The sequence below is a fragment of the Anser brachyrhynchus genome, assembly GCF_964034855.1.
Source record: "Anser brachyrhynchus genome assembly, chromosome: 27".
In the NCBI taxonomy this organism is placed as follows: domain Eukaryota; kingdom Metazoa; phylum Chordata; class Aves; order Anseriformes; family Anatidae; genus Anser; species Anser brachyrhynchus.
Genome location: NC_137720.1, coordinates 6060160 through 6081953, shown reverse-complemented (window position 1 = coordinate 6081953; position 21794 = coordinate 6060160). Strand labels below are relative to the sequence as shown.

At 61.2% G+C, this 21794-nt stretch overlaps 1 protein-coding gene across 6 annotated transcripts in view; it reads left to right on the top strand.

The window, feature by feature from the left end:
• The first annotated feature begins 9264 nt into the window (after nt 1–9264).
• The window catches only part of ITPR3 (inositol 1,4,5-trisphosphate receptor type 3), a 40049-nt gene continuing 27519 nt past the window's right edge, over nt 9265–21794 (top strand). For 4 of the 6 annotated variants that reach the window (XM_080569325.1, XM_080569323.1, XM_080569324.1 and 1 more), the window contains exons 1-3: nt 9265–9397; nt 16713–16783; nt 20624–20745. In XM_080569325.1, coding sequence (XP_080425451.1) covers nt 9309–9397; nt 16713–16783; nt 20624–20745 — 282 coding nt within the window. In that variant the 5' untranslated portion in view covers nt 9265–9308. Of the gene's footprint in view, nt 9398–13648; nt 16192–16712; nt 16784–16804; nt 19635–20623; nt 20746–21794 lie in introns of those variants that run through there. The other 2 variants (XM_080569326.1, XM_080569327.1) reach the window with 2 other exon arrangements.

The window sequence follows — 21794 nt, the reverse complement described above, 5'->3', positions numbered from 1 at the left end:
CTGAAAGGGGTAGAGCTCTGCTGGCTTCTGTGGACTCACACTAATTTATTTTTTATTACGACCCATTTGTATTGTGGTGGTGGTGAGGAGGTTCTAGGAGATCGCCTCCAGCCTGAGATCCCATTATTTCAGGTGCTCCAAAATCACAGAACAACTAGACAATCTGTGCCCCAAATTTGAAACCACCAAGGACGTAGCCTGGTATTTTTCAAAAACAAAGCTGCTCTAGCCCACACAGCATTTCCTCTGTGCAGGGCGTCTGCATACACTTAGGCTCTTCCCTCGCAATTCAGCCCAGCCTCAAAAGTCCTCTCTCTGCTGATGGTATCACGGGGCTGTGAAAGAGATTGTCATTTCGTCAACAAAGAAGGCTCAGAGTCCCGGACAAGACGGGAGAAATATTTGTGAAACAAAGAGTCCATTTTCAAGGAAATCATCTGTCTTGTGCAGCGAATGAGAGAAATGATTCAAGCTCTGGAGGCGAGCGGCTGAAGCAGCCTGTGGGCAGGAATTTCTCAGGCCACGGGCTGACCGGTTCCCCTGCCTCCACCAGAACCCAGAAAGGGACCCAGGGCTGCGTTTACACGCAGATGTAATTCCTGCTTTACACTCAGAGGTTTGAGTCCCTTTGCAGACACAAAGCATAGATGCACCTATTTCTGCCCGCACCCCTCCCAGGGGAGCTCACTAGGCTTGTGCAACGGGGCGCACACGCTGGGGTAACCCAGACACACAAAGCTGAGCCCCAGAGATGCTCCTGGCTGGGATAAGGAGCAACGACCGACCCCATCAGATAAATCCCCAGGTTTTCCAGCACGCACGTCCTGCACGGGGCTGGGCGCTGGAAGTGGCTGCGTGCTGCTCAGCCGGGCTGGGCACGCTCCCTCCCAGCAGCATCAGAACATTTTGCTCACCAGAGCCATGATTTTGATCAAAGGAAACGTTAGTCATTGGAGAGCTGAGCCTTTGGTGTTAAAATTAAATGCTAGATGGTAAACTGGCATCCACGATAAAGAAAACTCCGCTTTACCAGCAGGGACGTGCGTTGCGTCCCAGTTTAAAAATGCAACAAGGCAATTGTGTCCTGCCTCTGTGCGGGTTTTTCATTAGCTGCACAAAACCGGCGTTGCTCCTGGGACAGCCCGGGCAGATTTTTAATTCATCCGCCTCCCAGTTGTGCACCATGCCATGAGCCGAGCCCCAGCCGAGGGGCTGATGCCTTCAGAAATCGGGGCCCAGCTGCTGCTCCGGATCAGGCAGGAAGGAGCAGCATCTGCTGCAGCATGTAAGAGAGCTTTGGGGTCTGTTGGTGGTGTATAAAACCCAACGTAACGTTACCTATAATTTTTAAAGCCAGCACCAGTCCTGCAAATAAAATACGTCCAAGGTTCCTTTCTCCGTTCTTTAACAGCTATAAACTGTTGCCAACTATTCCTCTCCCCTCTCGGCTTGGTTTGTGGCATCGGCACAGCCTCCGGATCGATTTACGCGTAGAGGCAGCAAACAGTCGCTCCCACCCTCTCCAGTCCCGTATCCCACGGCTCGGCGGCCGCGGGGTGACTCAGCAGCGCGGAGCACAGGCATGACTAACTCTTCCCTCCACAGCAAACAGGGATTTCGGGTCTTTGTTCAATGCATTCCTCTGTGCCGGTGGAAGCTGCCTGGGAACCACCCCGGCCCAGGAGCGTGACTCAGCCCGAGGAGGCACACGCCGACGGCTGGGGTGTGAGGACGCCGGGGTCCTGCGGCACCGTGTCTGCGCCGCGGCCGCCTTTCGCTGCAAGCTGGGCTGCAAGCAGGCAGAGCAGCAAAATCCCTCCCTGGTGCTTCTCAAGCACACCCCAGCAACTCTTATTCTCACGAATGGGTGTTCTTTTTTGGTGGCCTGTCCCTTGAAATAACATCTCAGGCTGCCAGCCTGGTTTGCCGGTAATCCTCCTGGTGCCATTTGGGCGGCTTCCTCCAGGCGGCTTTTGGACCTGCTGGGAGGGTTCGCCCGCCATGAAGCTGCGCAGGGTGATTGCTGCTGGGGTTTGTGTCTGGCTTCTCTTCACCCCACCCAGCCCGACGAGGTGGTTTTGGGAGCGAGGACCTCATCCCTCACCCGAGACACCTGTGGAGACGTGCCCAACGAGACACCGTTACCGCACACCTGATCTTCCTCTTCTCTCTGCGCTGAGCAGGTTTTAAGCAGGAAAAAGCCAAAACCTTTGGTCCAGCAACACCCAGGAGTGGGGCAGCGAACCCAGCCCTGAGGGCTTTAACTGCAGGCGTGCCTTTAAAGGGAGGGAGCTGGAGGGGGGAGGTATTTCATAGGAGGCTGGAGGGGTTGCAGCTCTGGGGCAGATGTGGTTTGTGGTGCCTTACCCTAAGCAAGGACACGGTGGGTCCTGAACTGTGAGTACCCACCCTGTGGGGTCTGACACTGCTCTTTCCTAAGCAGCTGGTGTGTTTGGGTTTTGCTGTGTTGGGACACGTGCACGGGGTTGTGATTTTGGAAGGCTTTCCCTTGCCCAGTGTAGGGCTTTTAGGGCTCATCTGAGAGAGGAGCCTCAGCTGCACCCATGGGAGCAGCCGGGCCCCTGAGCCTGCGTGCTCTGGGAGCAGCCCTGTTCCTTGCTGCTGTTGCTCTCTGCTCTCACATTTGCATCCAGACCTTTCCCCGGTGCACCCGGGGACAGGTTTCTGCTGGAGCAAAAGCAAAAACGTGTTTTGCAGCCTGGGCTGGTAACTGCTGTGCTGGCTGCCTCTGGGGGTGCCTCCGTTCCCAGCCCCAGCAGCCGGTCACACCCCGTGCTGCTGCCGAGGGATTTCTGCTGCCCCGGGATGGGGTTTGATCTGGCAGATCGCGATACTTGGAGCACAGCAGAGCCCTGCTGCACTCACCTCCCCACCAGTTCCTATAGCTGGGATCCCAATGCTGACCCTGCCCTAGAGAACACCCGTGTCCCCACGTCCCCCCAGTCCTGACACAGGGTGGAAGGGCGGACGGGATCCTCCTCCCGCAGCCACCTGCACCGCGGCATCGCCGAGCTTGCCCCGAGCATCCCCTTTTGATCTGGGAGCTGCGCCACGGCCGCGCTCGCAGCGCGTTTCCTCTCATTAAGGGAGCCCATAAAACCCACCGTGAGCGCGGCCTGCTGCGGGCAGGGCTGCCTGCACGCTCCGGTGCTCAGCTCCCGTGCTCAGCACGCCCTTGCCGGAGGGAAACGGCGTCTGCTTGTCCCCCCCCCGTCCCTCGGGGATGTGACCGGTGTGACGGAGGAGAGGCGGTGGCCGGGCCTAGCCGGGGAGGCAGCTGGCCCTGGCCCCGAGCCACACGGTAACCCAGCCTCTCATTCAGCAGCAGAGCGTGTGGTTACCTCAGCGAAGGCTGTAATTAGGCTGCTTGGCACTAACTTGCCTCAAAAAAGCCGGGGAGGAGGGGAGAACCTCACATCAGCCATTTTAGGCGCAACTTTACAGGGGGGAAATGGAGGCCGGGGGCAGGACAAGCCTGCTGTGGGAAGCTGGTTCCTCTGCGCTCCGTCCTTTCTCTCCACGATACCCAGTGCCCTTAGGACCAGACTCTCCCAGTACACCCCAGTTCAGCCCAGCGGAGCATCCCAGTCCCCAGCTCGGAGCTGGAGCCTGTCCCACCGCTGGCCGTGCGCGGAGGTGGGCACCGTGCCCGCCCCGAGCCGCGGCGGGAGCGCACTTCCCGGCCGCGCTGCGATAAGCCGCGCTGCTCATTCATCGCGGTGTGCTGACCGCAAGCCAGGCCAGAGGGCCTGCGTGGCCCACTTGGAGGCAGAGGAAATGCTGCTTGGCGTGGTAATCCATCTCCTGAAGAGCTATTGAAAGCGGAGGCTGTGCCGCGAGAGGCTGCGGGCTGGAGCAGGGTTTGCAGCAGAGCCCTCTGGGTTTCTTCAGGGGCTGGGATGAGCGAGTGTGGAGGGGCAGAAACGCAGCCAAGCTCGTGCGGTCAGAGCTGATCTGCTTCCAGAAGGTCTCGGAGCTGCTCTTGAAAACCTGCCCATCGATGGGGACTGCACGAGGCTGTCGAGGAGAGCTTGGGGAAGTAACAGGGTTTTGCCTAGGGCGTGAATCAGAGCGTGCCCTCGGAGATGAGCCAGCGGAGCTGCGAGTGATGCTGTCACACGGGGGTGACTGTAGTGGGTGACGGAGCGGCCGATGTGGGGCAAAACCCCCTTGTGCAACTGCTCAGGAGCTTGCGTGGAAGCCACAAAGAGGCAACGAGCGCGGGGCCGTGGCTGGACAGCCCAGCGAGGGCGGCTGTGCAAGGCCCCAGCTCTTGGGCAATGCGTGGGGACGGATGGGGAGCGGGGCTCACCCCTCGCCCGCCCTGTCCCTGCCGCCATCTGCCCTCGTGGCCCACAGCGAGGGTACAGCTGGCAGCCCCAGCCCCTGCTCCACCCCACAATTAACCTGTGTTTGCTTATTAGGGAAGTTACAGGCCTGTGCAAACACTTCCATTTGCTCTTGATAAAGCCAAAGGAGAAAAAATCGTGCCCGTGAGGTGCGGCCGGTCCCGGCGGGCTGCACGCTGGGTCCGAGGGCCCTGTGGGGTCGGCTCGGCCAAGGACCAAAGGTGCCCCCAGTCCCTGCTGTCACCTGGGCGCTGCCCTGGCCCCGCTGCTCCCCAGACAGCCGTGGCGTTTGTCCCGAAGTCGGCCCGGCGTCGCTAACGGCAACTGCTAATTGTTCTCTTGCTCTGTACTATATTTAATTCCCCACTATTATTTTTTCCCCTTTTAATCATAAAAAGCCTAAATTTCCCTCGGGGAAGGTTATTGGCTCGGCTGTGGAAATATACCTGCAACTTGCACGGAGCTACGCCACAGGGGGATTGGCTGTATTTTTAAACCCAAGTACAAAGTGTCTTCAAGCCGGCTTTGCTTAACCCTTTTTGGGGAGGCCGGGTGGGATCGGGGGGCTTTTTCCCCTCTGCTGGGCTCTGGCTGCTTTGCCTGCCCTTCCTTGGGGCAGGGTGGGCCTGGGGGACAGGAGGATGGGCAAGGGGTAAAGGTAGGACTGGAGGAATCGCTCTTTTTCCCTATTTTCCCATGTCTTCATCATTTCTGTCTTGCTGGTGTCAGCCCAGGGTTGGTGCAAGGGACGCTTTTTGTGCACCGACAGGTTCCAGCCACCCTTGTGGGGTCAGAGGGACTCGGGTTAGCACACCTAACCTGGAGCCACGACACCTTTGAGGATGTGGGCCAAAGTCATTCAGTCTGCAGCTATTTCAGGGGAGCTGCTCCCGTGGGGCTGCGTGCTGCCACTGTCGGGGCCGGCCAGGCGGGAGCGGAGGCACAGATGGGACAGGCAGGAGGGAGCTGGCCCTCGTCCCTGCCGTTAATGAAGTTGTCTGCGGGGGTTTCAGCCCTGCCCCAGCAGACCTTGGGTCCCCTTTCAGCTGGCTGCTGGTGGGGAGGTTTGGGGTTTGGGTTTGCAGCTCAAACCAAGGAGATTTGGGGTCACCAGGTCACCCGGATGCGTGTAGCATCTTCTGCACCAAAAGGGCAGATTTTGTTTTGGTGGTGGTTAAACTGGGCTCTGAAATCCTCACCTGGGAGGAAAAGCATCTCCTGTTTGCTGGCAGCTGTAGCCTGCTGTCGGTCCTGGCCTGATTCTGCGGGGTGGCTGGGGCAGGAGGAGGGTGCCGTGGTGTGAAGGGCACCGTGCAGACCCTGGGGTGGCCTCTGCGTTGCATCCGTGGGCAGCAGCGGGGTCAGCATGCCCAGCACCCACAGGACAAGGGGGGGGCAAACTCGCCTCCTGGCCAAGAATCCCCCTGTTATGTGCATGTGCTGACAGCCTTCCCGCTCCACACACAAGGGCCTGAGTGTCTCCCTCTTTCCTCCCCTAACAAAGGAGCCTACAGTTATTTTTTGCTTTCCTCTTGCAAGCGGCTTCACCCTTGAGTTCCCAGCCTGGATTTGGGATGCCTGAGGAGATCCAGCAGGGCTCTGGGATGCTGCTTGGGTACCACGACCTGCCCGGCATCCCCGCCGCACAGCCAGCGGTGTTCCTGCTCCCACAGCCTCTGGCCAAACTCAAGCTCCAGTTGGGCTCCTGCCCAACCTGGGGGGGGCTCTGAGGCCGTCCAGCTTTTTGGAGGCTCGGGAAGCCAACACGGTGCAGCTGCAGCCTCGGGGAACTCTCGCCACAAAGCCCGGCAGCCGAAGGCCGTCGTGGGAAGGGCGTGCGGGAGGTGTGGGTGGAGGGGATCCGTTGCCAAAGGAGCATCCTGCGGACGAGGCCGGGGGGCCCGGGGGAGGGAGGCGGCCCCGCAGTTTGAGCTACTGCCCGCAAAGGAGCAATTTCAGCATGTGAAAGGAATGTGGCCCCGGCCCCGCCAGGGATGAAGGCTGTGCCTGGGAGAGGGGATGGCTGCTGCTGGCCTGACTCACCGGCCGCCTCTCCGCAGCCGCTTCCTCTCCGGGAGGCAGAAACTCCCAGTTTTTATTTATCGCGTGGCCTAAAGTAGGGGGTAAGGAAGGAAACGCTCTTATTTTTAACTCCTCTATCTCCCCGGGGTGTGGGGGAAGCGAGGCAGCCGCTCGACTGCGTGCGCCTGGGAGCATCCCCATGGCCGGGGCCGCTATGCTCACCTGGGAGCTGCAGCCTGTCTGCAGCTCCCCCCAGCATTTTGGGGTCTGCACCCATGCCAAAATATCCCTGCGGGTTGCGAGCAGCCCAGAGACCACCCCGGGGGCACACATGGGGTTGGCAGCGTGATGGCTCCGTGCGGTTGTGCCCGCATTGAGGTGGGTGCAGAACAGGTAGGGGTGCGTCCCCAAAACGCCTTCGTCTCCCCGTCCCTGATGGAGCTGAGCAGGGACACAAGGCCTGGAGTGGGGACACACGGCCCAGAGCGCGGGCTGGATTCGGTGGCTACCACCCCCAGCGTGGGGACGGGGCTGCCTCCTGCCCGGGGGTGCAAGGAAGCCCGTGAGGGGCTTCACCTCGCTGCTCCCTGTCCTTCTGGATGGCAGAAACCAGGCCAGACGCGTGTTTGCTTAGTGCAGTGGTTTTTTTTGTTGCACTTCCAAAGGATTTTTACCGCCCGGTGCTCTGCAAAGATGAGCAGTCCCAGGGGTGCAGGGTGATGGGAGTGTTGGGAGCCCAGCTTGGGCCAGTGGTGCCCGGCCGTGCCCGATGATGCCGGTGGGCGCACCGCGGTGCTGGCTGAGATGCCACTCGTGCCTTTGATCAGAGAGACTGATTTGTGCACAAAGTTTTGGTCTCTGGTTCCTCGGGGGCTTTCTTTGAGCTCCTGTTGTGAAACCTTCATTTGCTTTTAGCAGCAGCGAGTTTTTGGTGTTTTTTTTTTTTTTCTTATGATCTTCTCTTTTCCCCCTCTGTTGCCCTGAGATAAAGGCTTCTAAATTTGTCCTGTGCTGAAAACGCAGCTAATCCTGATGGACCTGAATTCGCATCTCCCCCGAAGGAATTGCACTAATTTTTTTTCCCCCTTTGTACTGCCAGGGGACCTGTCCGTTTCCTCGTGGAAAAAAAAATCACTATTTAGGGCAAGGTTTAGATTCCTGAAACCTGTGTGTTTGTTTGCGAGGAAAGAGGACAGGAGGGAAATAAATGGGAAAAGCATCATTCTTTTTTTTTTTTTTTTTCCCTTCCAGTATTGTTTTTACAGCAGACAAGTTTTAATTAAATTGCGGAACTAGGGCAGTTGTGCTGTCCAGAAGATGCTCTGAGGACGTGGTCCTTTTTCCGCTGGTCCTTTTCCTTTTACACCAGGAGCTCAGAGCTGCTTGTCCAGCCCTGGGTTCACCGCAAAAAGGCTCCTGATGGGATTTAGGCACCGGGGGGGGACTTTGGGGTGCCTGTGGGCCCTTCCCGCTGCTGGCGGTGATGGGTGGGCTGGGTGCTGGATGGGGCTGGCAGCTCCGGGAGGTTTGGGTGATGGCGCATGGGTGCGAGGGGGACAGAGAGAGGTGGCAGGAGGTGAAGCAGGATCTGCTCCAGCAGGGGACCTGCCTGCTGGCACCCGGGCTTCAGGAAGCCCGTCCGGCCACAAACACTTGCCTGGGGCAGAAAAATCCAGCGAGAGCCGCCCAGCCCTCAGCCCGGGGCTTTCCCCCTGCTCCCAGGTGGTGCGGGATGGCCGGGCTGGGGGAGCGCTGCCTGAAGCGGGGCTCAGGAGCGGGGACGGAGGGCTGGGGGCCCTGGGTCTGCTCCTGGGGAGGACGGAGCAGATGGAGGGGCGGTGGGAGCAGCGCCCTCGCTGCTGGGGCGGCCGCAGAGGGGCTGGGTGGGACGGGAAGGTCGTGGCAGCCTCAGTTTCCCCCCTGGCAGGTGCTGGGGGCGATGTCACATCCCGCCTGCACTGGGAATTTGGTGTGGCGAGGGACGCAAAGTGCAGCTGCCAGCTCCCAGCACCTCCCTTTCTCCCGCGTTTGTGCACGGACAGCACCCCGAGAGCCCCCACGGCCGGCAAGGAAGCGCCCGGTGCTTTTCCAAGCGGAGGAGTCTGGGGCCAGGGGGGAGAGATGGAGACCCCGGAGGGGCTGGTGGCGGGGCTGGGGGGCTCTGCCGTGGGGCTGGGGGCTCTGCTCTGGGGCTGGGGGGCCAAGCACCCTGGGGAGCTGCGTCGTGGGGTGAACCCAGGGCAGCTGGCGTGCGGTGGAAGTCCTCGCTTCTGCTGCGAGCGTGGCGTGCCCAGCCTCGGCGATGGGGGGACCGGGGGCTGCTCGATGGCTTTGGGGTGCTGCCCCCCCCCCCCCCGGCCCACGCTCCCCCAAGCCGGGAGGCGGGGAGCAGAGGGTGGGGCCTCTTTTTGGGCATCCCCCGCCTCACACACACGCACACACACACCCAGGCAGCTCCGGTTCTCCTCCCAGGCCAAAATTATTTGCATGTTTTTTAGAGCAGGACTTCCTGATTGCTCTCTATTGGCTGCAGGTAGAAAGCTGTGCGGAGACGGAGACACGGACAGCCGGACAGATCTCATGCAAACCTCTAGCTGAGCCTCTTCCCCACTCTCCTCCTTCTCCTCCTCCTCCTCCTCTCAGCACGCCTGCGGCTGCCCGGCTCCCTTGGCTCGCGTCCTGCCCAGCACATGTAAAAGTTGTGCGAGAGCCCGTGCCCGCGTCCCGCTCCCCTCCGCTGCTCGCAGGGAGCCGGCGAGGAGAAGGGGGCGAGAGCCGGGCTGGAAGAAGCCCCCCCTGGGCTGGAAGAAGCCCCCCCCGGGCTGGTTCCCTTGAGCCCCGCTTGCCCCATGGTGGATTTCTGCGAGGGAAGGTGACTTGGGGAAGAAGCGGCGCTGCGCCGGGTCGAAGGCAACCATGAATGAGATGTCAAGTTTCCTGCACATCGGGGACATCGTCTCCCTGTACGCCGAGGGCTCGGTCAACGGCTTCATCAGCACTTTGGGGTGAGTGAGCCCCGTCCCGGAGCCTGCCCGGCACCGTGGGTTTGTTTCTCCGGGCAGAAGGGGAAGGGGAGGTGGTGCCGGGGCTGACCCCGGTGGGAACAGGGGCTGGGAACCTCTTCCTGCAGGTGCGGGGCCATGGGGAGCGCAGGCTGAGCCTAGGGAGCCCCCTCCGCCCTGGATGGTCACTGCTGGGGCAGGATGTGGCCCTGGGGGGGGGCCGGGGGACCTGCAGCCCACCCTCTGGTAGCCGTGGCCAGAAGTTTTTTCCCCGTCTTTGGGGACTGGAGGGGACGAGGGGGGCTCAAGCAGCATGAGGGTCCCTGGGGCTGTGCGTGGGGCTCGGGCAGCTGTGGTTCCTCTGTGGGGCATGGCAGGAGGAGAGCTGCCAGCCCTGCCCCGTGTGGCTGCTGGTGGCTGTCCCCTGGGCCGGGCACCGATGGCTCCCCAGCTCTCGCTGCCTGCTTTGTGGTCCCACGGGGCCGAGCTCGCAGCGGGCATCGCTGCGGGGTCACCACCCGTGGGTGCCCATGGGCACCAAGCCCTGCCGGGGGCTGGGGGCAGTGTGAGCACGGCCAGGTCCAGGCTGAGCCGTCTCCTTGCAGCCCCTTCCCACAGCAGAGCAGGAGGGGATCTCGCAGCCCCACCTGGGGACACGCAGGGACCTCGGGGACCTGTCCCTTGTCCCTGCAGTTTCCGTGCCTAAGCGGAAGCATTTGCCCAGGGAGATGCTCCGTCCCTGTCGTGGCCAGGGCTCGGGCAGGGCTGCTGGGTGCTCTTGGGCACAGAAGGGTTCCTACCTCGCCGTGGGGTGCCTCGATACAATGGGGATCACTGGAAACGCCGCTGCCCCTGGGCTGCCCAAAGCAGGGACCCAAATCTTGCCTGCAGCTCCGAGCGGTGCCGGCGCTGCTTCCAGGACGTGGGTCTGTGCCAGCACCTGCCCCATCGCGCATGTAGGAGAGGCTGAGATCAGCCAGGAATGCTGCCTTGGATGGGATTCCTGGGGCAGGAGCTGCCTGGCTCTATAATCTGCGATGAATGCACTTGCTCCCACATGCCTGTGTATAACCGGAGCCGTACATACCGGCGCCCACACGTGTACGCGCACCCACTGCTGGGCACACGCAGCCTCCCGCTTAATGCCCGCCGAAGCCTAGTGCCCAAAACCCCGCTGCTGGGCGGGGGTGGGCGAGGGCACGGGCACAAAATCTCCGTGTGCCCACCTGCGTGGTGCCGACCTCAGGTCCTGCACGTGCAGGATGCGGCCGCTCTGCGCCCAGCCCTCCCTGCCGGGCCGGGTGGGAGGACGCCCCCCAGGTCCCTTTCGGAGGGGTCTCCTGGCGGCTCGCTCGCTTTCCCAGCACGGGGGATGTCCCAGGGTCTGCAAGCTTGGCGGCGCGGTGCTGAGCGTGCTTCCATCCCGGTGGGAGCCGGTGCTGGTTATTAGCCCACGCAGCACGTCCCAGGGGCTCGCCAGGAGCCAAATTAAGAGGTGTTGAGACACTCTGGAGCTCCAGTCTCTTTGTAGCTCTCGTCCCCAGATCCCTCTATTTTATTTTTTTATTTTTTTTGCAGAATGCTTCTCTAGTTTTATAAACATTTGAAAAGCAGGGCTTGCTTGGAGAGACCGTTCTCCCAGGCCCCAGCGTAGCTTTTGCTGGGCAGCCTCGCTTTCCCAGGGCTCTGCTTCCTCTGGGTTGTTTCCCACCCTCTGAAACTGTTTTCCCTTGTGCCCCGCGACCTGAGAGACCCAACCGCACCTTAAATCACTCCTGCGATAAGGGAGTGGGTGACTCACTGAGAGTGCTTCTCCCCAGCCCTACTGCTGCCTGTTTGGGACCTTATTTGGCTCATTTGCAAGGCAAACAGCTCTGCCAGCCCCGAGCTGGGTGCTGCGTGCCCAGCTGAGCACCCTGCGGAAGCGTTCCCTCCATCCTTCCTCGATGAAGGCAGGAGGGCACGGGTTTGGGCTGGTGTGGTCCGCAGTGGGATCCCCAGTTTATATGGGATGACAGAGAGAGTTTCCAGGTGCTGGCCCCAAAAGTTAAAGGATGCACCCCAAAGTCCTGGTGCTGTGGTTCCCCGTCCTGGCAGGGCAGTGAGCTCTTCCCAGGGGAACTTCTGGGGCCTTTGGGGCATCCTGGCTGATGTGGGTTTGAACGCCACCTAAATACAAAGCCGGGGGTGCCTGCAGGTGATGCCGCAGGATGCGCAGGGCTCTGTGCTCGGACGCACCGCAGGCGGGAGACGCGGCGGTGCTGGCAGCCCCCGTGGCCACGGCTGCAGGACGCTCGGACAGGCTGCAGCGCGGCGCGTGGCTCCGCAGCCGCTGCATTAAACCCAGTGAGCCCGGTGCGTTTGCACTGGTGGTTCTGGACCAGGAGCGGCGAGCGGGGGAGTCCTTCACCTCCAGCCCAGGGTGAAGCCCTGCAGGGGAACGGACCCAGATGATGCACGGGGTGCTGGCTGTTCTCGTCGTCCTCGCTTTGAAGAACTCAGCCCCATCACTTGGGGGATCTTGTGGGGCTCTTAGCAGCCCCCGTGAGTCCTGGATGTGGGGGTCCAGCAGCCCTGCGGTGCATCGGGGAGCAGGATGCCCTGAAAAGCAGCAGGGAAGCAGGATCAGGCCCAGCATAAACACTAAGCCTTAACTTTTTTTTTTTAAAAAAAGTGATTGCTTTTCCCCATTCATCCAAGGTACTTGCGATGGGGGTTGGTGGCAGGGGGAGCCCTGCAGCCCCCCCGGCTGAGCCTGTTCTGCTCGTGGCCCCATCATGCCGGTGAAAGCCCCAGGGCACAAACCCTTCCTCCTGCAGACGCTGCCTGCAGTGGGCGTTTGCTCTGCAGGAGGAAAAACCACCCGCTGAAGGGTGGGGAGTACTCGCGTGCGCTCCAGTGCTCAGCTAAGTGGGGGAACGTTGGCCAAAACTCCCCAGGTCACTAAAATGCTAAAGATAAACCAAAAGGAGGAGGTTATGTAAGAAGCGCAGGGCAGGAGCTGAGCACCGAAGCAACACCGATGGGTCAGGGCAGCCGCGTTGCTGGGGGCATCCCTTGGCTGGGCTGTTCAGTGCCCAGCGCATTCCCTTTGTGGCGATGGGAGAGCGGGATGGGCGTATCGGAGCTGCCAGGAGGGGTCTGGGACGTGGGAAGCTGCCCAGGGGGTGCAGAGAGGTGCAGGACCCAGGGGTGGGCTCCTCTTCCCCCTTGGCTCCGTTCAAGGCTGTTCCCAGCGGGGAGGTAGGGAAGGGCTCCGCGGGGCTCTGCTGCTGAAAATTAAAGGTGCCTGAGGGAATGGTGATTTTCCCCGAGCACAAAAATCACTAGTAAAAAAAATCACCAGTAACTGCTGGCGGCCTTGTGCTCGTGGAGCTGGAACTGCTGGAGCTGGGTCTGCGATGGGGAAACGGCTGCTGCCGTGGGATGCTCTGCGGGCATCATCCGTGCAAACCGAACCAGTGCCAAGCGGGGAGAGGAGCTGGGAGACCTCCGTTTGGTTCCTGCTGGATGCGGTGATGCCGCGAGCCCTGGGAGAAACCGCTGCCAGGAGTGTCCCCATCTCACCTTGTGTCCCCAGTGAGCCAGCACCCAATGGCTGGAGCTAGAGCGGAGCAGAAGGACGCGGGTCAGGGGGATGAGCTGCCCCATCCCCACCATCCTGGGGGGCTCGGGGACCAGCCCTGTGGCTGGTGGTGGGGCCGGGCCAGTGACAAGCCCGCCTGGATGCCAGTTGGCTGTTTAACATGAAATACCACCTTTGATGGCTGTAATTGTGATTGCAGGTGGATTTACAGGGTGGAGCAGTTCAGGGAAACACAGCTGGTTAAAGGGTAACTCCAGCCCTGCCGGGTCAGGACGAACTCGCTCCTGCGGGGAGGAGAAGCACGCGAGGCGCAGAGCGGTGTCCTCCCCACGGCGCGGGGACAAGGCTGTGTTTTTGTGGCCGCGCCACGTTCACTCGCTTTATTTTTACTCCCTTTGCTCTGCCAGGCCGACCGACACCCAGGCTGTGTGCCGGAGGGGCTGGCCTTATGGCGAGCTCTGCTCTTCCTCCTCCTCCTCCTCCTCGCCGCCAGGACAGCCCCAGCTGGCCGCCGTCCCCGCTTGGGTTCAGGGGTGCCTGGCCTGGAGGCGCTGGAGGAGCTGCGTCCCCCTGACCTCCGGCGAAGGCTCAGCCTCGCGCGAGGCCAAGCGCGCTGGCCGCGGGCCAGGGAATCACTTTGTGCTCGGTTTTTAGGCACGCAGCACAAACCCCGCTGGACCCGCCGTGACGATTCGCAGGGCTTAAAGCTAACCAGATGCAGCAGGCTCGGCGAGGCGCAGGATCAGGCCCCCGGTGCTCCCAAGGGGCGACTCGGAAAGGCGAAGCGTGGGGGTTTTCGGCGGTGCCTCCGGCCTCCTGCTTCTCCCAGCGTCTTCCTCCAGGTGCTCGGACGCTGATGAGGTTTTCTCATTAACACCTTGGAGACGAAAGCTGCGGTGGCCGTGCCCCACGCCGAGCGGCCCCGCTGCTCTGAGAGCGGAGGGAGCCCCGCTTCGCGCCATCCCGCCGCGCCGATGCGGGTTTTTAGAGCAAACCCGGCCCGGCCCCAGCAGTAACCCAGGTGACTCATGTCCACCGCGTCAGGATCCTTTCTGTTTTCAGTGATTTTTAACCCAACAGGGCTCGTCCCGAGTATCAGGTTAATAAAAACGGCGCTTTGCATTCCTGCAGAGCGTGTAATTCCGGGATTAAAGACACTGAGACTGCTCTGAGCTCATTAACTAATTAAGGCTTCCAGCCCGGCAGGTCGCTATCTGCAGCCCAGCGTCGCAGAGCGATAGCGCCGGGCACAGAAGTTCCAGGCAGTGGCTTGAGATGGAGCTGGCGTGGGTAGGAGATGCCTGCGCCATTTGCTCCGGCGCTGGAAATGGGCTGCGTGGACCCTTAGCCACAATGGAGACCTTAAATTTTACTTTTTTTTAATAAATGGAGCAAGCCCTCTGCTGCTGTAGGTGCTGGTGGGCGCTTGCTGAGGGCTGCTGCTTTGCTCCGTCGCTCTTATTTGACTGGTGCTGGGGGTGCAAAGCAGCGTTTCAGAGCAATAGAAACCAAACAAGCCTACGGCTGGCATCGGGCTGGGCTGAGGCTTTGCATATCTCCTGTGCGGTGAGATACGTGCGGTAAAGCCCCTGTCCGCAGCTGCCTCTTCTCCTCCTGGCACTGCTTTGTCCCATCCTTCCTTACCTCTCTCCCTGCCCTCCCAAGAGCCCGTGCCCCGTAGGAGCTCGGGGACCGTCCCGGCTCCTTCCCCAGGCAGCCGGGGCTGGGCAGGCGTGGGTTGGGAGCCCAGCACCCCCCTGCTGCCGACCACGAGCGTGGGCACAGCCGAGGCAGCGCTGCCTAGCGAAAAGCTCAACGTTTGATTACCAAAACCTCAGGGCTGGGTTTATTTGTTTGCCTTTTCCAGTCTTCTGAGGCTTTGCTGGTTGTTCTTAAGCTGTTGCTGCCACCAAAACGTTAGACAATTTCTTTTTTTTTTTTTTTCTTGTTACTTGAAATCTAAGGTTAATCTGTCCGAGCCCCAGGAGCTGGTGCTTCAGCAAACTTTTCTCCTGCCAGCACTGTGACCCCTGGGTGCCACAGCGTGAGGTTTGGCTGCACCTTCGGGGCCCGCTGGTTCCCTGAGCTGTACGAGGGATGGGTCCTCCCAGCGGGCAGAGGGGAGCTCCTCCAAACCCACCCTGAACCGGCTGGGAGAGGCAGCACACGACAGCCAGGAGAAACAAGCTCTGGCTCAAGAAGCGAGGGCGAAAGGCAAAGGCCCTGCGGTGCCGCTGGCTGCGCGGCGGGACGCCGGCTCCTGCTCCAGCGCCTCCACTGCCAAGGACGCAGCAGCCTTGGGGTCCCCGGGGTCCCAATCCATCAGCGCCGAGGCCAAATTCCTCTCTGCCGAGCTACGGAGAGGAATTTTCCCCTCCTCTGGAGAGCTGCTGGGGTAGGGGCGGGGGGCCAGATCGGCACGTGGGATTTCTCTTTCCGTTGAAAACCCAGCAGCACTTTGCCTGTTGGGTTCGTTGGCTGCATCGAGAGCCCCCAAGGAGTGGGGAGAGCAGCGCGGGCTCCGCCGTGCCCTTCGCCGCCGTGCCACGTGCCCGCCGCGCTCCTCCTGTCCCCGTCGCGGTGCTCCCCCCAGGATGCTCCCTCCTGGATTGCGCAGCCGCTGCATTCCTGCATCCAGCCCCTTGCTTCCCAGCTGCCCGGCTTCAGGTGGGGACACGCTCCTCGCTTTCTCGCCCCGGGGCAGGAGCGTGGCTTCTCTCCCTGCGTCGCCTCCTGGGGGCTGGCAGAAAGCAGGCGAGCGGGCCCAGCCTGTCTCACTGCAGCACCCAGCAGCCCTCGGGCGATGCTCACCCCTCCAGGATTTTGGGGCCGAGCACAGGGGTGCCTCGTCCCCAGTTGTGCTTCGCTGGCCTCATTAACTCTGGAGCGATGTCCCGTCCTGAAATCGCAGGGAAGGGCTTCAGCACCCAAGGCCAAGCCCGCAGGAGTTTGCTTAACACTGGGAAACGAGGAGGGGGCAGGCAGGAGATGCAAAGCCCTTTGTGTCTGATGGGCAGAGCCAGCACCTGATAATAATTAATTAAATTATAATTAACAACTGGTTCCAGGGGGCCCTGCCACCTCCATCTGCAACAGCTACACCTCCTGCGTCCTGGTGGGGTAGCTCCTGGCTGGAGGAGAAGAACCACTAAGTGAAAGCCGAACCCCTCACGTTTTTACCAGTTTAACGGAGACCTGGGGGCTGTAAGCAGTAAGCTCAGCCTCCGGCTCGGGCAGAAAGCCTGGCTCCACGCGGTGCCCATCGCCCCGGGGCGGGTTTGGCTCAGCTGAGTGCTGAGCAAGGCAGGATCCGCTCCTGCAGGGTGCGGGCGTCAGAGCCTCCCGCACGGGTCGCTGAGCAAAGGCCCCGACACCCGGCATCACCGTGCTTCGTCGCTGCCGTTTGTACCCGCGGTCTGCCCTAAAGGGCTGTAGGAAAAACACAAGCGGCAAAAGCTGGAGGGTGGCGGCGAGCAGGGGGCGATGCCTTTGGGGCAAGCACCCATGAGAGGCTGCAGGAGCTGAGCGTCATCGAGCCAAATATTTCTCTCTATATATAAATGCGAAGGGGTAGGGGACAGGAGGCGCAGGTTTTGATGCTGTCCTTTCGGAGGCGGTGCCAACGCGCGTCTGCCCTCGTGCTGCTGTGGGCTGTGGGGAAGGCGCTTCGCTTGCTCGGGCCCCGCTGCCGCCTTGTTGTCTCTGAAGCTCTGTCCCTGCTTGGTCCTGCAGGCTGGTGGACGACCGGTGCGTGGTGGAGCCGGCGGCTGGAGACCTGGACAACCCTCCCAAGAAGTTTCGAGGTGAGATTGGGGCTGGGTTGGGGCAGCTCGGCCACTGCAGTGACACCGTGGGGACACCACAGCCCTGGGCATCTGTGCCAGGGATGGGGACCGGGGTCCCAGCTCGCCCGGGACCGGGGCGAGCCCTTTCCAGAGGAGCCCGGAGGGATTTTAGCTGCTGTAATTTGTCACTACGACTTGGCCAAACCCACCCTCCTCAGTTCACCTCTGGGTGCGTTTATACATTTACTGGAACCGCCTCCATGCTGGGATGGTCCTTGGGACCCCATAACACAGCCCTACGGAGCGGGGAGCTGCCCTCTGCAAAGGTGGGTCCGTACCCAAACGCATCCCTAGGGATGCTGGCAGCTGGGTATCTGCCGGCTGGGAGCAGGGGAGAAAAAAAGCCGGGAGGGGACAGAGAGAGGGGCAGCTGCAACAGGCGAACTACTTCAAGGCAAGCCTGTTAGCGCTCAGCCCTAATTACATCTGCTCTGCTTGGCTGCACCTCAGAGAGAGCCGGGGGATTAAGCCGCCCTTTTACGAGGCGGGTTTTAGGGAGAGACGGTAAATCCCTACCCAGCCTCGGCGGTCACGTTTTGGGCTGCGCCATCTCCTCGAGCGCTCGGGGCCGTGCTCGTTGTTCCCCGCGCTGGCAGCCCCGAGCGGGAGCGAGCTGCGACGGCCGGGCTGGGCGGAAAAGGGGACGAGTCACCGGAGGGCCGGGATGGATCCCGGTGTGTGGGAACGGCCGGGAGAGGCCAGGCCAGGCTGCTGGGGAGAGCCTCCTGCTCCCGGGCTGTGTAAGGCCCCGGGGAGAGACCTTTGGGCTCCGCGGGAGCAAAGCGCTGCACCCGGGGCGTCTCCTTTCTGCGCAACGCTGGGAAATGGTGATTTTGTGCCTGGCACACTGCAAAATGCAGGGGGGAGGGAGGGGTCCCAGAGGGCGTCCTGGTGGGTCTGGGTGCCTGGAGCACCCCGCGGGTCCTGCGGATGCTGTGGCAGGTAGGGTCCGAAGCACGGCTGCGCTCTGGGAAAACTTCCCCAAACCCGTGATCGCGTTGTTGGATTTGGGGGTTGGTCTACGGCAGCCGTTCCTTTTATACCAGCTACCATAATTTCAAGCCCCTTTGAAAAAAAAATCTATTTAAAAAATGGTTTCCCACTCTGCTTCATGCCCCAGGCCTGTTCATAGGATGGCTTTAACCACCTGCAGCGGGGTGCTGTGCAGATGACTTCCCCGCTGCCAAGCAGCGACCTGGCTCTCTGTGGGAGCCACTGCCGCTCGTTTGGGTTTGGGGCTGACTTTGGGGACATCCGACAGCCCCTCGGAGCCCCACAGCCCTGGCACGCCCGGCAGCCACCCTGCTCCCAGCGGACTTTCACCTGGGGCTGGCTGGGAACAGCTGGGAGCTGGGCGCAGACCGGCACCAGTTCCGGGGGCTTACTGGTCCCAGCAGCCGCAGCGTCTCCCTTCCTGGACATGGGCGGGTGTTGAATCTCTTTTCCAGACTAAGGTCTGCTCCAGACGCAGCCCTGCTCCCTGCAAACCGTATCAGGATATCCAGCCGCTTGTTTTAATGGCCGGAAAAGTAGCAGTCTGCCTTGTCGATAGCTATCACCGCGAGGGAGGTAAAAACAACGGGCTGGTGCTGTTTCCCTGCCGCAGCAGCAAGAGGCTTAAGAGGATTTTAATGGGTTGTTGCCGTCCCCGTATCCTGTGGCTGGACCCTGCCCTTCCCGGCCCAGCTCCCTGGTGCTCGTCGCCTCGCCGCCCGCGGGTTCGGGGGCACAGAGCAGGGAGCGGGGCCCTTCCCCACGCAGTCAGACCCAGCTGGGTTTTGGAAATGCCCAAAGCCAGCCAGGAGCCTGGCTCTGCAGCGAGGGGCTTCAGCAGGGCTGCCTGCAGCGTGCCCTCCGAGCCTCTGAAAGACACCTGGCGCTCCTCGGATATTTGCTTTTTGTTGTGCTTTCTTCCCCCCGAGCCTCTTCTCGGCCCTGCCTTCGGGCACATTGGGAAGAAGCAAATAAAACACCAAGTCCTGCGCTCAGCGGGGCAGGTGCCCGAGTCGGGGCTCGGGGCAGAGGCTGCGATGGTTGCAGGGCGAGTGGGCGGCCGGAGCCTGGCTGCTGGTGCCCCAAATACCCCAGATCCTCCCCAGTGAACACGCGGGAGGTTTCACCTCCATGGCTGTGCCCGTCAGGAGCTGCTCAGCCCCATCCCTGATCACATCTGGGCGCTGCTCCGGCTTGGTGCTCACCGGGCAGTGCTGACGTGGGAGCTTTCCGCAGCTTCCCTGCTTTCCGCCCACCATCCGTCTTGCAAAAGCTCCTCGGCACATACACCTGGGTGCCAAAACCTCCGGCTTCCATCACGAGCCTTGCTGAAGCCTTTCCGCGTGCAACCGACTCCGTGCCTCAGTTTCCCTCCTTGCAAAACCGGGCTTGGCGTGCAGAGATGGGGATGCAAGCAGCCCCTGCGGACAGGGCGTGCTTGGAGCCAGGGGGTTGATTTGCACCTCTCTCTTAATAGCTATGCTGGATTTTTTTTCCCCTCCCTCATTCCTCAGTTTCTCCTTTCTACCAGGTCCTTTTGCAATCTAATTAGCAATTTAATGAAAACGATTCAAGGTGCTGCAGGTGGCCCGAATCGTTTCTGTGGCCCTGCTCGGAGGCAGTGGGAGAATGCAGCCAGGCATTACAGCAGCTACACTCGAGTCCCTGATTAAAAGCCCAGCGTCACAAAGCCTCCTTGGCACGGGACATGCCATTAGCAAATAGACCTGTAAAATGAAATGTGAAACTTGGCCCCTAACCAGCAGCCCAAGCCGGTGAGAACTGTGCTCTGTGCTTGTTTGTTCGTCACTCCCAGGTAAATAAATACGTGCTTGCCAGCGAGCTGGGACCGGGGCCAGAGATGGAAGTGATTTTTCTTTTTGTGTCTGAAGGTTCTGGGCTGCTATTTCAGGCGTAATTCGGGTGACCCAGGCTGCAGGTCCCTTCCTGCCGTCGCCCCCCTGTCCCCACGCAGCTTCGTGCCGTGAGCTGAATCAGATGCACGATGGAGCTGCCTGCTGGCTTCCAGAGGGCTGCTCTCGTGCCTGGATTCACAAATCCCAGACCCTGGTGTCTGCGCCCCCCCATTTGGCCACAGCAGCGTGGGGAAAAGCAGCAAACTGGGGAGCAGAGCGCATCCACGCTGCCAGCGTCTGGGGGAGCCAGTATCCAAACCCTTCGCATCCCCAGAGCGTTTCTTTTAGGACTGGAAGTGCAGCTGTTTGCAATCCAGATTTTAGGAGCTCTGGCTCGTAGCTTCCAGCACTGGTAATTAAGTCTCGTTGTGAGCAGGCATGGGAGAGTTTGCAGAGTCCTGGTGGCACGGCCACCGTGGGGACAGCATCCCGCGGCCTCGCTGCCCGGGTTCGGAGGCTGCAGGGCAGCGAGGGCGGTGTGGGGACGCCTGCTCCTGTCCCCATCCAGCTGCCTCCGCTCCCCTCCTCCGGCAGGATCCGCTCCTGGTTCAGCCCAGCTGTGCTTCATCAATACGTTTTCTCCCCCTGAAGCTTTCCTTCCCAAATTGCGCGGCCGTTTCCGATGGGAATGCTTCTACCGCGAGTCCAAGCAGTGGAGTCACTCCTGGCCTCGTTATTTATTACCCAAAACTAGTCCACCAGCTACTAGCGAGTGGCTCAACCTTCTACCTGTCTGCTTTGGGCCCCCAGCAGCGGGCGGGGTGGCTGCGGGCCGGGAGGATGCTGCTGGGATGGGAGCAGGGGCCCGCAGGGTGCTGGGTGACGCTGGTCCCAAAGGAGGACCCGGTGCGGCCGCTGCGGCTTCACGTGTGCCTTCCTCTGCTCCCAGATTGCCTCTTCAAAGTATGTCCCATGAACCGCTACTCTGCCCAGAAGCAGTACTGGAAGGCCAAGCAAACCAAGCAGGACAAGGAGAAGATCGCCGACGTGGTGCTGCTGCAGAAGCTGCAGGTGAGCTCCCGGCGCGAGGCACTGGCCGGCGGGGACGGTCCCCGTGGGCTGGCAGGGGGGCAGCCACCAAACCCCTCGCTGTGCAAACCCGGAGACATTCTGCGTCCTGGAAAACGTGCCTGGGAAGCCAGGACCCGCCCTGGGTTTTGCGGTTTTTGGGTGTCCCCCTGCTCAGCTCTGCTGCCTCCTGTCCCGCTGTCCCCCGCCCCGGCACCCAGGGGTGCCCGGCGTGGAGCCGCCGCGAGCAGGACCTGCTCCAACGGGCTGGGGAAGTGAAAGGCTCCTGTTGACTTCCACGAGGTTTGGAAAAGGCCCATGTTAAACATTGCATAATCGCCTCAGACAGCTGGCGAGGCCCTGAGGATGATTCATAGCACCGAAGCTCAGGCAGGATTCATTAAATCATCTCGCCAGGCTGCGAGCCGGGCCCCGCAGCTCCCCCAGCTTCGCTTTTGGTGAGCGAAGTCCGAGGCAGTGTCCGGCCAGGGCGTCCTGGCTTGGGTTGGAGATGCCGAGATGGGGTCAGCGCCTCCTTGACCGCGCTCAGAAACATGCATCTTCCTGCTCTGCTTAGGCAGTAATTTATAAAGTGACAGCCGTACTGGCCACGACTGGACGGAGAGGCTCATTTCCGAGCCTGATTGATTGAACCTCGCTTCAGATTTGTCTTCAAGAGATCCTGTAATTTCCTTGCTCCGTTCCGCTGCTCCTGGTGTTGCTCTTTTGGCACACGCCGCCGGCACCGGGAGCGGGCTGAAGGCAGCAGCAACCCCCAGAGAGCTTCCCGAAGCAGCAGCAGCCCAGGTCCCAACAGGAGAAACCCTTCCCCATGCCCGCTGGTGCCTTTCTGAGCTTCTGCTCCTGCCCCTTTTCTTTTAAGGGGGTTTAAGGCTCGGTGTTTTCTCGGCTGACTAATTGCAGGTGCAGCCAGATGCACCACAGAGGTTTTCCTCCCACCCCTGACGCCTTCAGAGCCACCCTGCAGCCTCCGGGGCTGCCCCTGTGCGCATCCCCGGTGCCTCAGCCCTACAGGGGACAGACCCCCTCCC